At 41.3% G+C, this 14,328-nt stretch overlaps 1 protein-coding gene across 1 annotated transcript in view; it reads right to left on the bottom strand.

The window, feature by feature from the left end:
- The window catches only part of LOC140200339 (eukaryotic peptide chain release factor subunit 1), a 59,062-nt gene that overhangs the window by 31,011 nt on the left and 13,723 nt on the right, over positions 1 to 14,328 (bottom strand). Inside the window, exons 2-4 of the mRNA XM_072263531.1 lie at positions 8,823 to 8,998; positions 6,514 to 6,653; positions 3,611 to 3,749 (exon numbers count right to left, since the gene is read on the bottom strand). Of these exons, the coding sequence (XP_072119632.1) occupies positions 3,611 to 3,749; positions 6,514 to 6,653; positions 8,823 to 8,998 (455 nt within the window). The remainder of the gene's footprint in view (positions 1 to 3,610; positions 3,750 to 6,513; positions 6,654 to 8,822; positions 8,999 to 14,328) is intronic.

Below are 14,328 nucleotides of genomic sequence, written 5' to 3' on the forward strand. Positions count from 1 at the left end.
ACAATAAATTCATTAGCATTTTAACGCAAGGAGTATTGTGAACAAAGCGGATGAGCTTAGAGCGTGGATCAGTGGATGATGTGGTGGCCATTACAGACACTTGGATGGCTCAGGGACAGGAATGGTTACTTCAAATGCCAGGTTTTAAATGTTTCCGAAAGGACAGGGAGGGAGGCAAAACAGGTGGGGGCGTGGCACTGTTGATCAGAGATAGTGTCAGGTTACAGAAAAGGTGGACGTCATGGAGGGATTGTCTACGGAGTCTCTGTGGGTGGAGGTTAGGAACAAGAAGGGGTCAATAACTTATTACTGGGTGTTTTTTATAGGCCGCCCAATAGTAACAGGGATATCAAGGATCAGATAGGGAAACTGATCCTGGAAAGGTGTAATAATAAGAGTTGTCGTGATGGGAGATTTTAATTTCCCAAATATCAATTGCCACCTCCCTAGAGCAAAAGGGTTTAGATGGGGTGGAGTTTGTTAGGTGTGTTCAGGAAGGCTTCTTGACACAGTATGTAGATAAGCCTACAAGAGGAGAGACTGTACTTGACTTGGTACTGGGAAATGAACCTGGTCAGGTGTCAGATCTCACAGTGGGGCAGCATTTTGGAGATAGTGATCACAATTCTATTTCCTTTACAATAGCATTGGAGAGAGATAGGAACAGACATAGAAAAGCATTTAATTGGAATAAGGGGAATTATGAGGCTATCAGGCAGGAAATTGGATGCTTAAATTGTGAACAGATATTCCCAGGGAAAAGTACAGAAGAAATGTGGCAAATGTTCAGGGGATATTTGTGTGGAGTTCCGCATAGGTACATTCCAATGAGACAGGGAAGTTATGGTAGGGTACACGAAACGTGGTGTGCAAAGACTGTAATAAATCTAGTCAAGAAAAGCTTACAAAAGGTTCAGAGTTAGGTAATGTTAGGGATCTAGAAGATTATAAGGCTAACAGGAAGGAGATTAAAAAGGAAATTAGGAGAGCCAGAAGGGGCCATGAGAAGGCCTTGGCGGGCAATATTAAGGAAAACCCCAAGACATTCTACAAGTATGTGAAGAGCAAGAGGATAAGATGTGAAAGAATAGGACCTATCAAGTGTGACAGGGGGAAAGTGTGTATGGAACTGGAGGAAATAGCAGAGGTACTTAATGAATACTTTACTTCAGTATTCACTATGGAAAAGGATCTTGGTAATTGTAGTCGCAAACAACAGGAATTCTGCAGATACTGGAAATTCAAGCAACACACATAAAAGTTGCTGGTGAACGCAGCAGGCCAGGCAGCATCTCTAGGAAGAGGTGCAGTCGACGTTTCAGGTCGAGACCCTTCATCAGGACTAACTGAAAGAAGAGCTAGTAAGAGATTTGAGAGGGGGAGGGGAAGATCCGAAATGATAGAAGAAGACAGGAGGGGGAGGGTTAGTCCTGACGAAGGGTCTCGGCCTGAGACGTTGACTGCACCTCTTCCTGGAGATGCTGCCTGGCCTGCTGCGTTCACCAGCAACTTTTATGTGTGTTGCTTGGTAATTGTAGTGATGACTTGCAGCAGACTGAAAAGCTTGAGCAAGTAGATATTAAGAAAGAGGTTGTGCTGGAGCTTTTAGAAAGCATCAAGTTGGATAAGTCGCCAGGACTGGATGAGATGTACCCCAGGCTACTGTGGGAGGCGAGGGAGAAGATTACTGAGCCTCTGGCAATGATCTTTAAATCATCAATGGGGACAGGAGAGGTTCCGGAGGATTGGAGGGTTGAGGATGTTGTTCCTTTATTCAAGAAAGGGAGCAGAGATAGCCCAGGAAATTACAGACCAGTGAACCTTACTTCAGTTGATGGCGAAGACCCTGAGAGGCAGGATTTATGAACATTTGGAGAGGTATAATATGATTAGGAATAGTCAGCATGGCTTTGCCAAGGGCAGGTCGTGCCTTATGAGCCTGATTGAATTTTTTGAGGATGTGACTAAACACATTGATGAAGGAAGAGCAGTAGATGTAGTGTATATGGATTTCAGCAAGGCATTTGAAATGCAAGGCTTATTGAGAAAGTAAGGAGGCATGGGATCCAAGGGGACACTGCTTTGTGGATCCAGAAAAGGCTTGCCCACAGAAGGCAAAGAGTGGTTGTAGACAGGTCATATTCTGCATGGAGGTCGGTGGCCATCGCTATGCCTCAGGGATCTGTGCTGGGACCCTTACTCTTCGTGATTTTTATAAATGACCTGGATGAGGAAGTGGAGGGATGGGTTAGTAAGTTTGTTGATGACACAAAGGTTGGAGGTGTTGTGGATAGTGTGGAGGGTTGTCAGAGGTTACAACAGGACATTGACAGGATGAAAATCTGGGCTGAGAAGTGGCAGATGGAGTTCAACACAGGTAAGTGTGAAGTGGTTCATTTTGGTGTGGAGGATCAGAGGGATCTTTGGGTCCGAGTCCATAGGACGCTCAAAGCAGCTGCGCAGGTTGATGCTGTGGCTAAGAAGGCATGCGGTGTATTGGAATTGAATTTAGGAGCCGAGATAAATGTTGCAGTTGTATAGGACCCTGGTCAGACCCCGGTTGGAGTACTGTGCTCAGTTCTGGTTGCCTCACTACAGGAAGGATGTGGAAGCCTTAGAAAGGGTGCAGAGGAGATTTACAAGGATGTTGCCTGGATTGGGGAGCATGTCTTATGAAAACAGGTTGAGTGAACTCGGCCTTTTCTCCTTGGAGCGACGAAGGATGAGAGGTGTATAAGATGATGAGAGGCATTGATCGTGTGGATAGTCAGAGGCTTTTTCCCAGGGCTGAAATGGTTGCCACAAGAGGATACAGGTTTAAGGTGTTGGGGAGTAGGTACAGAAGTGAAGTCAGGAGTAAGTTTTTTTTACTCAGAGTGGTGAGTGCGTAGAATGGGCTGCCGGCAACTGTGGTGTAGGTGGATACAATAGGGTCTTTTTAGAGACTTTTGGATAGGTACATGTAGCTTAGCAAAATAGAGGGCTATGAGGAAGTCTGGTAATTTCTAAGGCAGGGACATGTTCGGCACAACTTTGTGGGCCGAAGGGCCTGTATTGTGCTGTAGGTTTTCTATGTTTCAATTTCAAGGTCAGTTAGAATTTTTCTTAACTGAACAAGTTCATCAACATGACCTTCAGTAAAAAAAAATCTCTACATTGTCTCGTCAGGTTCTTGTGCTGATTCTGAATGTCACACAACATTTAAAAACTTAAATTACAAAAATCAACTTTTTATGTGCCTAATGAACGTGGCATAGCTACATGTTGAAAATTCAAACCTCTTCTTGCACCAGTAATCTTTGCTGAAATGATATACAGGAAGTGCACAGAGCAACCTGCTCTTGATTACATACAAATAGTTCTACTTGGATGCTGCTGGTGTGTGAAGAAGTGGGAGAAGATTGGGAGTGGTTCTTATACCTTCAACAGTGCAACATCTAGGTAATACTTTCTTTCAACCCAAAAACAAAAGATGCCATTGGCTTCTAAGGAAGGGGCTCAACTATAGACTGGTAGAAAGCATGTTAAATTTAGCATGCAAGAAAACTAATTCAGAAAGAAATATTACAGGGGTGAGGGAATCTGTAGAAACCAACAGTTCCACCCATACCATGCTTCTTTGGTAGATCCACTGTGAATTTGTGTAGTACTTCTCGTGTGTTTCCCTGTAGAGTACCAAACAAAGCTCCAGTACCATCAATTACGATAAACCCGAACTTGCTGTCATCTGACAGAAGTGCAGTAAGAGCCTTGTAAAAGAAAAAACAACATATGTTAGCAATTTTGAAATGGAAAATAACCATGTTAGCTCGTGCAAGAGGCCTGCAGAAAGTCCCATTTGACAAGTCACCTCAATTTGCATAAAGTTGTCCAAACATCAGGCTCTCACATCTCAATCTACAGATAGAGCACCCATGCTTCAGTAAGATCATTCACATCACTGAATTGAAGTCTCATATCCTATGCCAAAACAGCAACTTAAAATCCAGACAAGTAATAAGTGCAATGCTGAAGGAATGCAGATCTATTGCCATCTTTGAGATGAACTAGTCTATTAAGAGGTACAGGGGAAAAAAGTATTTGAACCCTCTCAGGCACGATCAGCATTTCTTTCTCTCCCATTCAAAAAGCTAAAGTAAATTATCTAGTTTGTAAGGGAGCTTATGATGACCAAACTGATTAGCACTTTTAATATAATGCAACTTTGAAAATACAGTATTCATTTGCTTCATTATTTTAAGCTTCAAAAGAATGCTCATCATCCTTAAAATCAAGTCAACTGGAGCACTTCCAATGTCAGAAGTTATAAACCCAGGACGTTTTCCAGAAAACAATAAATATTAAAATATAGCATTTCCTCCATATTTCTTAATCTCAACTCGCACCTTCCTCCTGCAACATGAAAGAACTAGAAGGATGGCAAGGGCAGAAAAGAAAAAGAAAAAGGGGTAGAAAACAAAGGTAAGTTTCTTGTTGCCATCTTGAGTAGCCACTTTGCTTTTAAAAACCTGCAAACTGTCAGTGTTGGGATATATCTGCACTAATATCACAATAGTTCCTCAAGGAAATTAAAATAATGAGACTTCACAGACATCAAATGGATGAAAAATCATTCCCATTCTAATAGGCAAGAAATAAATTATGAATACATTTGAAAAAATATTATTTGAAATCATTGCAGAAAATGTTGGATCAGTCAGCATCTGTAGAAAAAGAACTACTGTTTCATGTCCACAACTCCTGAGAACTTACGAAGTTAGAAATCAAGCCTCAGGTTAGGGAATGGAATGGAAAAAAAACAGAAACTGGCTGGAGTCCAAACAATGGTAGCAGCGCTTACCAAGAGGCAGTGATGCTTTGTTAATCACAGAAGATCTGTCTGATGGAGATGCAAGAGAATGGAAACAGGAGGGAAAAAGAACACTGGAATTAAGAGATAAAATCAATGAAGAAATAAAATATTTCATTTGCGAGAAACCTGAAAAAAAAACAGAATTCCAGAAATATTCCAGGTCAGGCAGCATTGATGAAGATGGAAGCAAAAGTAACAGCTGAACATATGTCATCAGAATGAGCCAGTTGCGATACAAAAGGTAGAAATGGTGGACAAACTGAGGAAGTAATTTGTGACAGTCTTCTCTGTGGAAGACACAAGCAGAATGCCAGAAATTCAAAGCTATCAGAGGGCAGAAGTGAGTGGTTGTGTATTTTGCAATTACTATTGCTATTACTAAGGAGAAGATACTTGGGAAGCTCAAAGATGATAAGTTACCTGGACGAGATGGACTTTTCAGGAAAACCTGCTTGCCTCTACCAGAAAGCTTACACTGGGGAGGAAGTTCATTTTTCGGCAGAACAATGAGTCGAAGTACACTGCCAGAACAATGATGATGTGGCTTTGAATGATGAAAATTGAGGTCCTCGAGTGGCCCAGACAGGCTAACGATCTTAACCCAATTGATTATCTCTGGGGTCAGGACCTCAAGATTGCTGTCCACCGCCATTCCCCAACTAACCTGGCATAGCTTGAGCAATTTTGCAAGAAGAGGTAAATCTTGCTCCATCACCTTGTGCAAAGCTAACAGATACTTATCCAAAAAGACCACTGGCTGTAATAGTTGAACCACCTCTCACAGCTAAGTACTGAGCAAAAAATTTGAACTTGAATTTGAAAAGACAAAATACTTTTGAACTGCTGACATTTCAGTTTTTGAATCTATGCTTTACACTTTTTGCCTTTCTGGGCTCTATTGTGAAAAAAGTAGTATGTGATTCACAAGTAAAAATTCTCAATTAAACTGATAAAATTCCCTGGTTGTAATACTCATTGACATGAACAAAGAGCTGGGATGAATACTTTTACTAGGCACTTTACAGTTAAAGTGGAGGTTCATAGGTATTATTTAAGAAGGGCATCAAAGGTTATGGGAAGGCGGCAGGAGAATGACAGGGAAAGTAAATCAGTCATGTTCAAATGGGGAGTAAACTTAATGAGCCAAATGGCTTAATGGTCTTCTGGTTTAATTTGGGAAAATTGCTTATCTGAAACTATTGGAAGTAATGTCCAGCTCTGGGGCTGTACTAGTTCAGAAGAGGTCGTTTATCAGGTTTTACTTGGACTTCATTGGAACAGGGCAAGAAGCTGAAAAGCAGAGAGATCAAAGTGGAAATGGGCACTTACAATACAAATTAACAATTAATGATGGGAATGGAAAACATGTTTTACAAGTGGGCGCCCTATACAGCATGTTTGTTCCAGTGTACCAATTTTATGAGCACCATAATAAGACCATAAGATATAGGAGCAGAAGTAGGACCAAATACACTATACTGAAAAAGATGCCATTTTTTGTATCTTTTTTAAAAAAATGGCAATCTGAAATAAATAGGTAACACTCGAAAATTAACTAATTTTTTTTTGAAGAGGCTGTGAGCTGACAAAAATTGAGACACTGCTCAGAACTCAGACCATGCACTCAAGAAAAAATATAACTTCCAAATGCTGTAACTTACCTCTGTATGAAATTTGTTATCACAGAGATATAAAGATGTATTAATTGGTTTGAAGGGCTCAAAATCAATGTTGACTTTCTTTTCTTTGCCTTCTTCTGTTACAATTGTTCCACAGTAGACAACCAAACCATTGGGCGGTACTACATAAACACAGTAAAGAACAAGTATTAACATTCAAAGTAACAGATGGCTGGAACAAATTTTGTGTATATACAACAAAAGTGTGGATCAGGGTTTCAATAGATGAACAGTGGTAGTGGCAAGGTCAGTGGTGGCTAAGTGTTTTTTGGCAAAGGTTAGGAGAAGTCTCAGGAAAGGAAACTTTGTGGATAATAATGCAGAGGTACACAACTTGACTCAAGACCCAGAGGCCTGGTCAAACAATCCAGACACACAAAGTCAAATACCAGCAAGCACACAGATAAATAATCAAGATCAAAAAGTTAATTCCAGTACATGAAACAAATAAGTTTGCAAACATTCAACTTGCTCATTAACATTATTAAGGGTAGGGAATCACCCATCATTTTCCATAAAGGCATATATAACTTGAATCCCACAATGTACTCTAAAGTGACATTCTGGTTTCCAACAATCATGGATGGGAAGCCTTTTCACCAGCACCCATAACCAGTGAAATAACGAACAAAGGAGCTGGTTATGGACTACAGGAGGAATGGAGACAGGCTAATTCCTATTGACATCAATGAATCTGGGATTGAGAGGGTGAACAGCTTTAAGTTCCTCGGCATACACATCACCGAGGATCTGTACATACCAGCTACGGTGAAGAAAAAATTACAAAGGTGCCTCTTTCACCTCAGATGGTTGAAGTTTGGCATGGGCCCCAAATCCTAAGGACTCTCTACAGGGGCACAATTGAGAGCATCCTGGCTGGCTGCATCACTGCCTGGTATGGAAACTGTACTTCCCTCAATCGCAGGACCCTGCAGAGTGTTGCAGACAGCCCAGCGTATCTGTAGATGTGAACTTTCCACTATCAGGATGCGTGTGTAAAAAGGGCCCAAAAGGATCATTGGGAACCCAAGTCATGCCAGCCACAAACTGTTCCAAGCTGCTACCATCCAGGAAAGGGTAATGGGAGCATAATAGGCTCTGGAACAGCTTATTCCACCTGGCCATCAGACTGATTAATTCATGGTGATACAATTGTATTTCTATGTTATATTGACTGTACTGTTGTACATACTATTTATTACAAATTACTATAAATTGCACATTTAGAAAGAGACGTAACAAAGATTTTTATTCCTCATGTATACGAAGGATGTAAGTAATAAAATCAATTCAATTCAACTCAACATGATCTGAAGCTTGTTTGGAGATCAAATCTGAGATGAGACTGTAAGTGGTCTATCTCAGGCTCAAGGCAAGAGGATGGCTGCAACAAGGCTGGGAAATAAAACTTCTTGACAGTCAAGGCATGAACAACTATCGCTGTTATTCCAAACCATCAAAGGAAGACAACTCATGCAGTTATTCCCAACAGCCTCATTGTACTTCCCACTCCTGTGCTGTGCAAGTTGACATAGTTCCACTGATATACTTTTTTTTTAATATTCAAGGGAATTAATGTTTTGGTACTCCAAACTCACCTGGTCAAGTCCACTTGCATTATTCTCCCAACCCATATGGCAAAACTGCGATTCACTAAAACAATCTAAATATTCTCCTCTAATAATAGTACTTCAGGACAATTATCCCACATTTTAGTGGTTACAGTAATAATGTCATTAAACACACTGAGTATTTGCTGTTAGGAATTTCATCTGTGAATACACTAATATTTCAGATTCTGCAAAATCTTAGAGGCAGTAAGATACACTGCAAGCTGCTGCATAATAAAGAACTTCACCTTATTACATCCATTCTTTTATCTGCATTCCTTTTTTTTCCATCTTTCTATTTCTTGGCAGTTGGTTGCCACTTGTAGTTGGTTGTTTCTTTGTAGATATTTTTCCAACTCAGCCCCAAATTATTCATTTTTCAACTTTTCCTCATCCATCACAAGCTTTAATAATTTACTTCAAATGTCTTTGGGCATTCTACCTTCAACAGATTTGGCAAATTGTGTACAATGAATAAATAACCATCAGGTTGAGAATACATTCCAGGTTTTTCTGACTCATTTCAAGACCGAGGCTAGTTGCACTTCACCTACTAAACAAGAGTAACTTCCAATGCAAAAGGTAGCTACCACATCCAGGCAATCTGCAGAAACTGCAGCTTCAATCAATGAATCATGAAACAAACCAACTCTAAGGCAAGCTTTGTGGATACAGACTGACCTTTGTTGTATAGTTTAAGGCGCTGCTGCACAGATGTAATGGCCCCCAGCACTGACAAACGATTCACTCGAGATTTTATGTTTGAAGCAGTGCCAAACTCATCCGCCAACATTTTTGCCACTCGTGAGATCTGGTCTTTGGGAGGAATGATGAGTGATATCATACTGGTGCCATTCCTAAAGAAACAAAAACATCTATATCACTGAAATATTCAATCAGATTAGTGGTCAAGTATGTTATATATAAGTATGTTATATATATGTTATTAAGTATGAGCCGCACAGCTACATGGACAAACTAAATACACCATGAGTGGTTAGGATGAAGGAATTCCTATTCTTAATTGTAAGTGAGACACAAAATGTATACTTCAATATACATGTGACAAAAGTAAAGATAATCTCTCTTTCGTGATTTGCTTCAGAACCTGCTGCCTTCACAACCAACTCTCAAATTGCCTTCAAAGTAGTTTCACTGTCCAGGACATGTCCTCTTATTACAACCATTGGGATGGAGGTACAAAAACCTGAAGACACACACTGTACATTTTAAGGACTGCTACTTACCCTCTACCATCAAATTTGTTAGTAGTCTATTAACCCATGAAGTACCTTCATTAATTGTCTTTTGCACTATTTACTTTTGTCAGTTATAATTATACCTGCATTACTGCTGCAGCAAAACAACAAATTCCACCATGTGTCAAACCCGATTCTGATATTGTGTAGATCAAAGTGCTTTGGAATGTCAAGTCTTTTGAAAGTAATGTGCAACATTTTCCCCATGGGATGGAGAACAACCTGATTAAATAAGTAGAGAGTCTATTATCTCAATTTGTAATAAATTTTGAGGAACTGAAATTTTCTCGTGGGCTCGAATTAAGCTGCACCACAATACGCACAACAGAAGATACACGGCAAAAGACAATTTTATTTTCCAGCAATTGTCATGTTGAGAAGTTTTGGCAGTAAACAAGAAACTGAGAACATGCTGGAGTTGGTGCTGCCCTCTAGTGTTTGTTTAGCAGAAGACAAGATATATTGTGTTCGACTACAGACTGCTGCAACATTCATGGACTCAGGGACTTGGACTATACTTTACTGCTGTCTTACGTGTGCTCTGTGTGCATTGTGCTGTGCATGATTGTAGGTGCTGTGTTTTGCACCTTGGCACCAGAGGAACACTGTTCCATTTGGCTATACTCATGGATAGTTGAATGACAATTAAAATTGAACTTGTACTTGAACATCTAATTTCTCCCCAAATTTCCCAGTTCTGACAATCTGGTAAGACACATTAACTGATTCTTTTCACAGATATGGAGACACTTGAGTGTTTCATCAACTTCATGTTTCTATTTCGGATTTCCACTATATTCATGAAATTATGAAGAGAATAAATTACGTATTTTCTGGGCTCAGATAGGAAAATCAATCACTTGATTAAACTGCACTTAACACTGCATGTGACCAGTGACTTAACTCTTCAGGCAAACTGGGATACAACTATTCTATCTGTGTAAGCCTTGGTCCCATGGGCAAACACAACTCAACTGCACACCACACAGCTCTCCAACTGTGAACCAAGGAGACAAGAGACAATGAAGATAGCAGAGGACCTGTCCTTTCCTAACATCCAGAAGAGGTCACTTGACAGTGAGACCAATGAGCTGAAGAAGCTCTTCAAAGAAGTTGAAAATTTCCAAGACAACTAGACTAGACTATTTCCACCTCATGGACTGAAATATCTTTTCACCTTAAGAAAACAATGTTTTTCCATGTCTATCAGAAAAGAAAGCCATCATCAAAAATAAGCTCATACCTTTCCAAAACAAAACGTAAAACAGACTTTGTGCTTTATGGATGATGAGCACCTGGAGCACGAGTTTGCTTTAACAAACATTGCAAGTTAGAACAATTTGCAAGATGGGAGACAGTACTGCGGATACAAAAAACATCCAAGCCTGCAATACCACTCATTTAGCCATCGATGGACATTTTATAACATTTTATTTGTACCAAATTACATAATACTGCAGTTTATTGCCTCTCCAAAAGGACCCATTTCCAGTAATAACTTATGTATATTTCATTTTATGTTATTTAGAGATACAGCACCAGGTACCACAGAACACAGCCTTGCTAAGCAACACACACAAATGCTGGAGGAACTCAGCAGGCCAGGCAGCATCTATGAAAAAGAATAAACAGTCGACGTTTTGGGTCGAGACCCTTCATCAGGATTGGAAAAAAAAAGAGTAAGAAAGTGGGGAACAAAGAGCTGGAAAGTTTATTTGTGGAAGAGATAAAGTGCTGGAGAAGGGGGAATCTGACAGGAGAGGGTACAAAACCATAAAAGAAATGGAAGGGGGAGGAGCACCAGGAGGTTGTGATGGGCAGATAAGGAGATAAAGTGAGACAAGGAAACGAGAATGCATTCTCATCTTTTCTTCCATCCTGATGAAGGGTCTTGGCCCAAAATGTCAACTGTTTACTCTTTTCCATAGATGCTGTCTGGCCTGCTGAATTCCTCCAGCATTTTGTGTGTGTTGCTTGTGTAATGTCCTGGTTAAGGTCTTTATTGCTAAGGCTGCAGGGTATTTCATTCAGTAGCTTTCTGGAGAAGCAGTGTGCCCTGCTGATAGTGTTTGGGTTTCATTTATTGATAAGGGGCTGAGATATTCAACTCTGGAATGTTATGTCAGCCAATCAGGATGGTGGAATGGGAGAAGATTCCAGAGAAAGCTGGGTGGAGAGAGATTTGTGGCAGACACTGGTGGGGGTTTCTGGTCTTTTTCGCGGGAGATAGAGAGAGAAGATCAAGAAAGACAGCCATAGGATTCAATCTGACAGCAAGACAGATTGCTAGGAGTGCTTCGCGAGTCACGGAGTCCAAGATGGTAAGTTCTACCAGTGTTTGGTGATGAGAAATCATGAGTAAACGTCATACCCAGCTTTTGGAAGATACAGGTTCCAACACTGTGCACATTTAGACTGGTTTAATTGTAATGGGCTAAAACCCTTCATAATTGTATGCAGTGTACAATCTGTTATTTCTTGCCAATGTCCATGGGCAGTATTTACACAGCATTCACTCAAATCAGGGTTCTGTTAATCAAAACATCCCACCAACAACTCAAATCATACTGATCCCAGACATAAATTATTTTAAAAAGATAGCTTTCTCACTGCTAAGTCCAGTAGCTGTTAGTAGAGCCGGCTAACGAGCCAAGTTTTTATATGAACCTGGTGAGGGGGCTTCATTGTGGGGCTATTGTCCAGGATTTGCTGTGTAATTGCTCTAAGAATTAAGTGGTATGTTTAAGCCTGTGTTAAACTAGTACTGGAGAAAGTGATTAAGATACTTTATTATGGACGCCACAGGGATTAAACTTTAGTGCGATTCGCTTAGGTTTTGAGCAGGGTGGGTATCTGCAGCCCAGATGAATTGCTGATTAGAGTGGTAAGTTCAGTTAAAGTATTAGGGAAAGTTGAGAGGTGGTTTGATCAATCACCGGGTGTTGTGTTAGTCCCCACTAGCAGTGACGTGACCAAGGTTGCATTGCCTGATAGGGTAGGGACCCCTGGAGAGGCGGAGTCACGGGCTATCCATACTTTTAGAGAAGGGGGGAGTTTTGCCAAGGACAAAGAATATAAAGACAAGTTTCTTGTAGCTGAGGGTGAAAACTTTAAAGGCAAATTTTCTTGTTTCTGCGAAGTGAGGGGAAGAAATTGTCTGATGCGGGGTCTAATGGGTCCTTCAGCGGGTAGTGAACATTCTGAATTGGTTTCAGCAATTACATCACTGGTAGATAAATGCCAAAGGGTCAAATTTATCATGGGCTGACAATGTTACCGAGACTCAAGTCCACCATCATCCCCCACCAAATGGGGAGGAGGAATATGGGACTTAAGCAGAACACTCAGTTATTAGATGAGTGGCATTGCTCAGATAATATGAAAAGACAGCAACTGGTCTAAACAGTCTAAAAGATCCAGCAGGTGAGGTCCTTAAAAGCAGAATACCTATTGGTCACATCTGTGGGCAACACACACAAAGACCCTGACCTGACCACACTGACCACAGTTCTTTGCGGGAATGGGACCCGCTCTCAGGGTTTTACAAATGGCCGTTATTCGGCATGCCAAGGGCTTGGCCTAAGAGCTCCACTCACTTTTGGAGGACTGAGATTTTGTGGCTCCAGAGACCGGGGGGTGGGGGGAGTCGGAGGTCTGTGTGCGGGCAGGAGATCCAAATCTTAGTGCTCAGAGACCCAGACCTTTGGGCACAAAGCTCAAAAAAGCACAACGGACTTTTAACATCTTAAACCAGGAAGTTGTTTGCTATGTCTTCCCCATCGCTGTGAAATGCAGACACATTTTCTTCCTTATTAGGGAGAGACAGCGCCTGTGGTATGTCGAATACCAGGTGAATAAGTAGTCTTTGGGGTACTGCAAGTCTGTGTCTTTGCTGTTGCTTTGCTCATGCTTGAGTGCTTGGTGGCGTGTGCCAATGCTTTTTTTTGCCGGTGGGGGGATCGTTGCTTGCTGCTGCTTACGTGCAGGAGGGAGGGGAGCTGGGGGGGGGGGGGACTTTAGGGTTCTACCATTTAACTATCATTCATTCTTTGGGACACTCCTCTGTTTTCGTGGATGGTTGCAAAGAAAAAGCATTTCATGATGTATATTGCATACACTTCCCTGACATTAAATATACCTTTGAAACAAACAAGCGTTAGAAAGTGTTTTTGGCACAACAGACAGCCTAGCAGAGCTTATGATGAGCTTCAAGTGCACATTTCAAGAGAAAGGGGAGTTTGGGTCCGTGCCAGACAGCAGGAATGAGCCAACACTTGGCCATTGCTCGAGCAGACTTGGGAGGCAAGTCCATGCAGCAGAACCAAGGCAAGGTGAGCAGAGGTGCAACAGAGTCAAGGTGAAACTTGGGTCCAAGAGCAAGGAAAGACCCGAGGTTTGACTGATTTTAAATGCCAAGCCGAACTGGAAAGGTTGGGTACAGGCCGAGTGGAAGCGGCAGGGCTGGAGTCTGAGGTCAGGGTGTCGGGGCCAGAGGCCAGGGATGGTCCAGTTCAGCTCGCTGCTCCGTGAGGTTTACTGATCTCTGAACTGAACTGAGGCTGTGGCTTGCAACAAACAGGCTTCAGACTCACTTTCGTGCATTTCAGTTCTAAATTCATTTGTTTACTTTTATTGTTTGCATGATTTGTTTTTTCCCTCTGTGCATTGGGTGTTCAACAGTCTACTCTTGTTTGAATGGGTTCTATTGGGTTTCTTTGTTTTGTGGCTGTCTGTAAGGAGACAAATCTCAAGGACATATATAGACTTACACACTTCGATATACTTTGAATTTAGGTGATGCTGGGGTTCCGGTGACGTCACTGTTCAGAATGGCAGCTTAAATCAACAGCTCCTCCGGAAAAACGCATATTTTACCCCATTAATGCATGAAATCTAAGATCTTTCGAACATATCTGAATTGTTAAGGG

The sequence above is a fragment of the Mobula birostris genome, chromosome 7, assembly GCF_030028105.1.
Source record: "Mobula birostris isolate sMobBir1 chromosome 7, sMobBir1.hap1, whole genome shotgun sequence".
NCBI lineage: Eukaryota > Metazoa > Chordata > Chondrichthyes > Myliobatiformes > Myliobatidae > Mobula > Mobula birostris.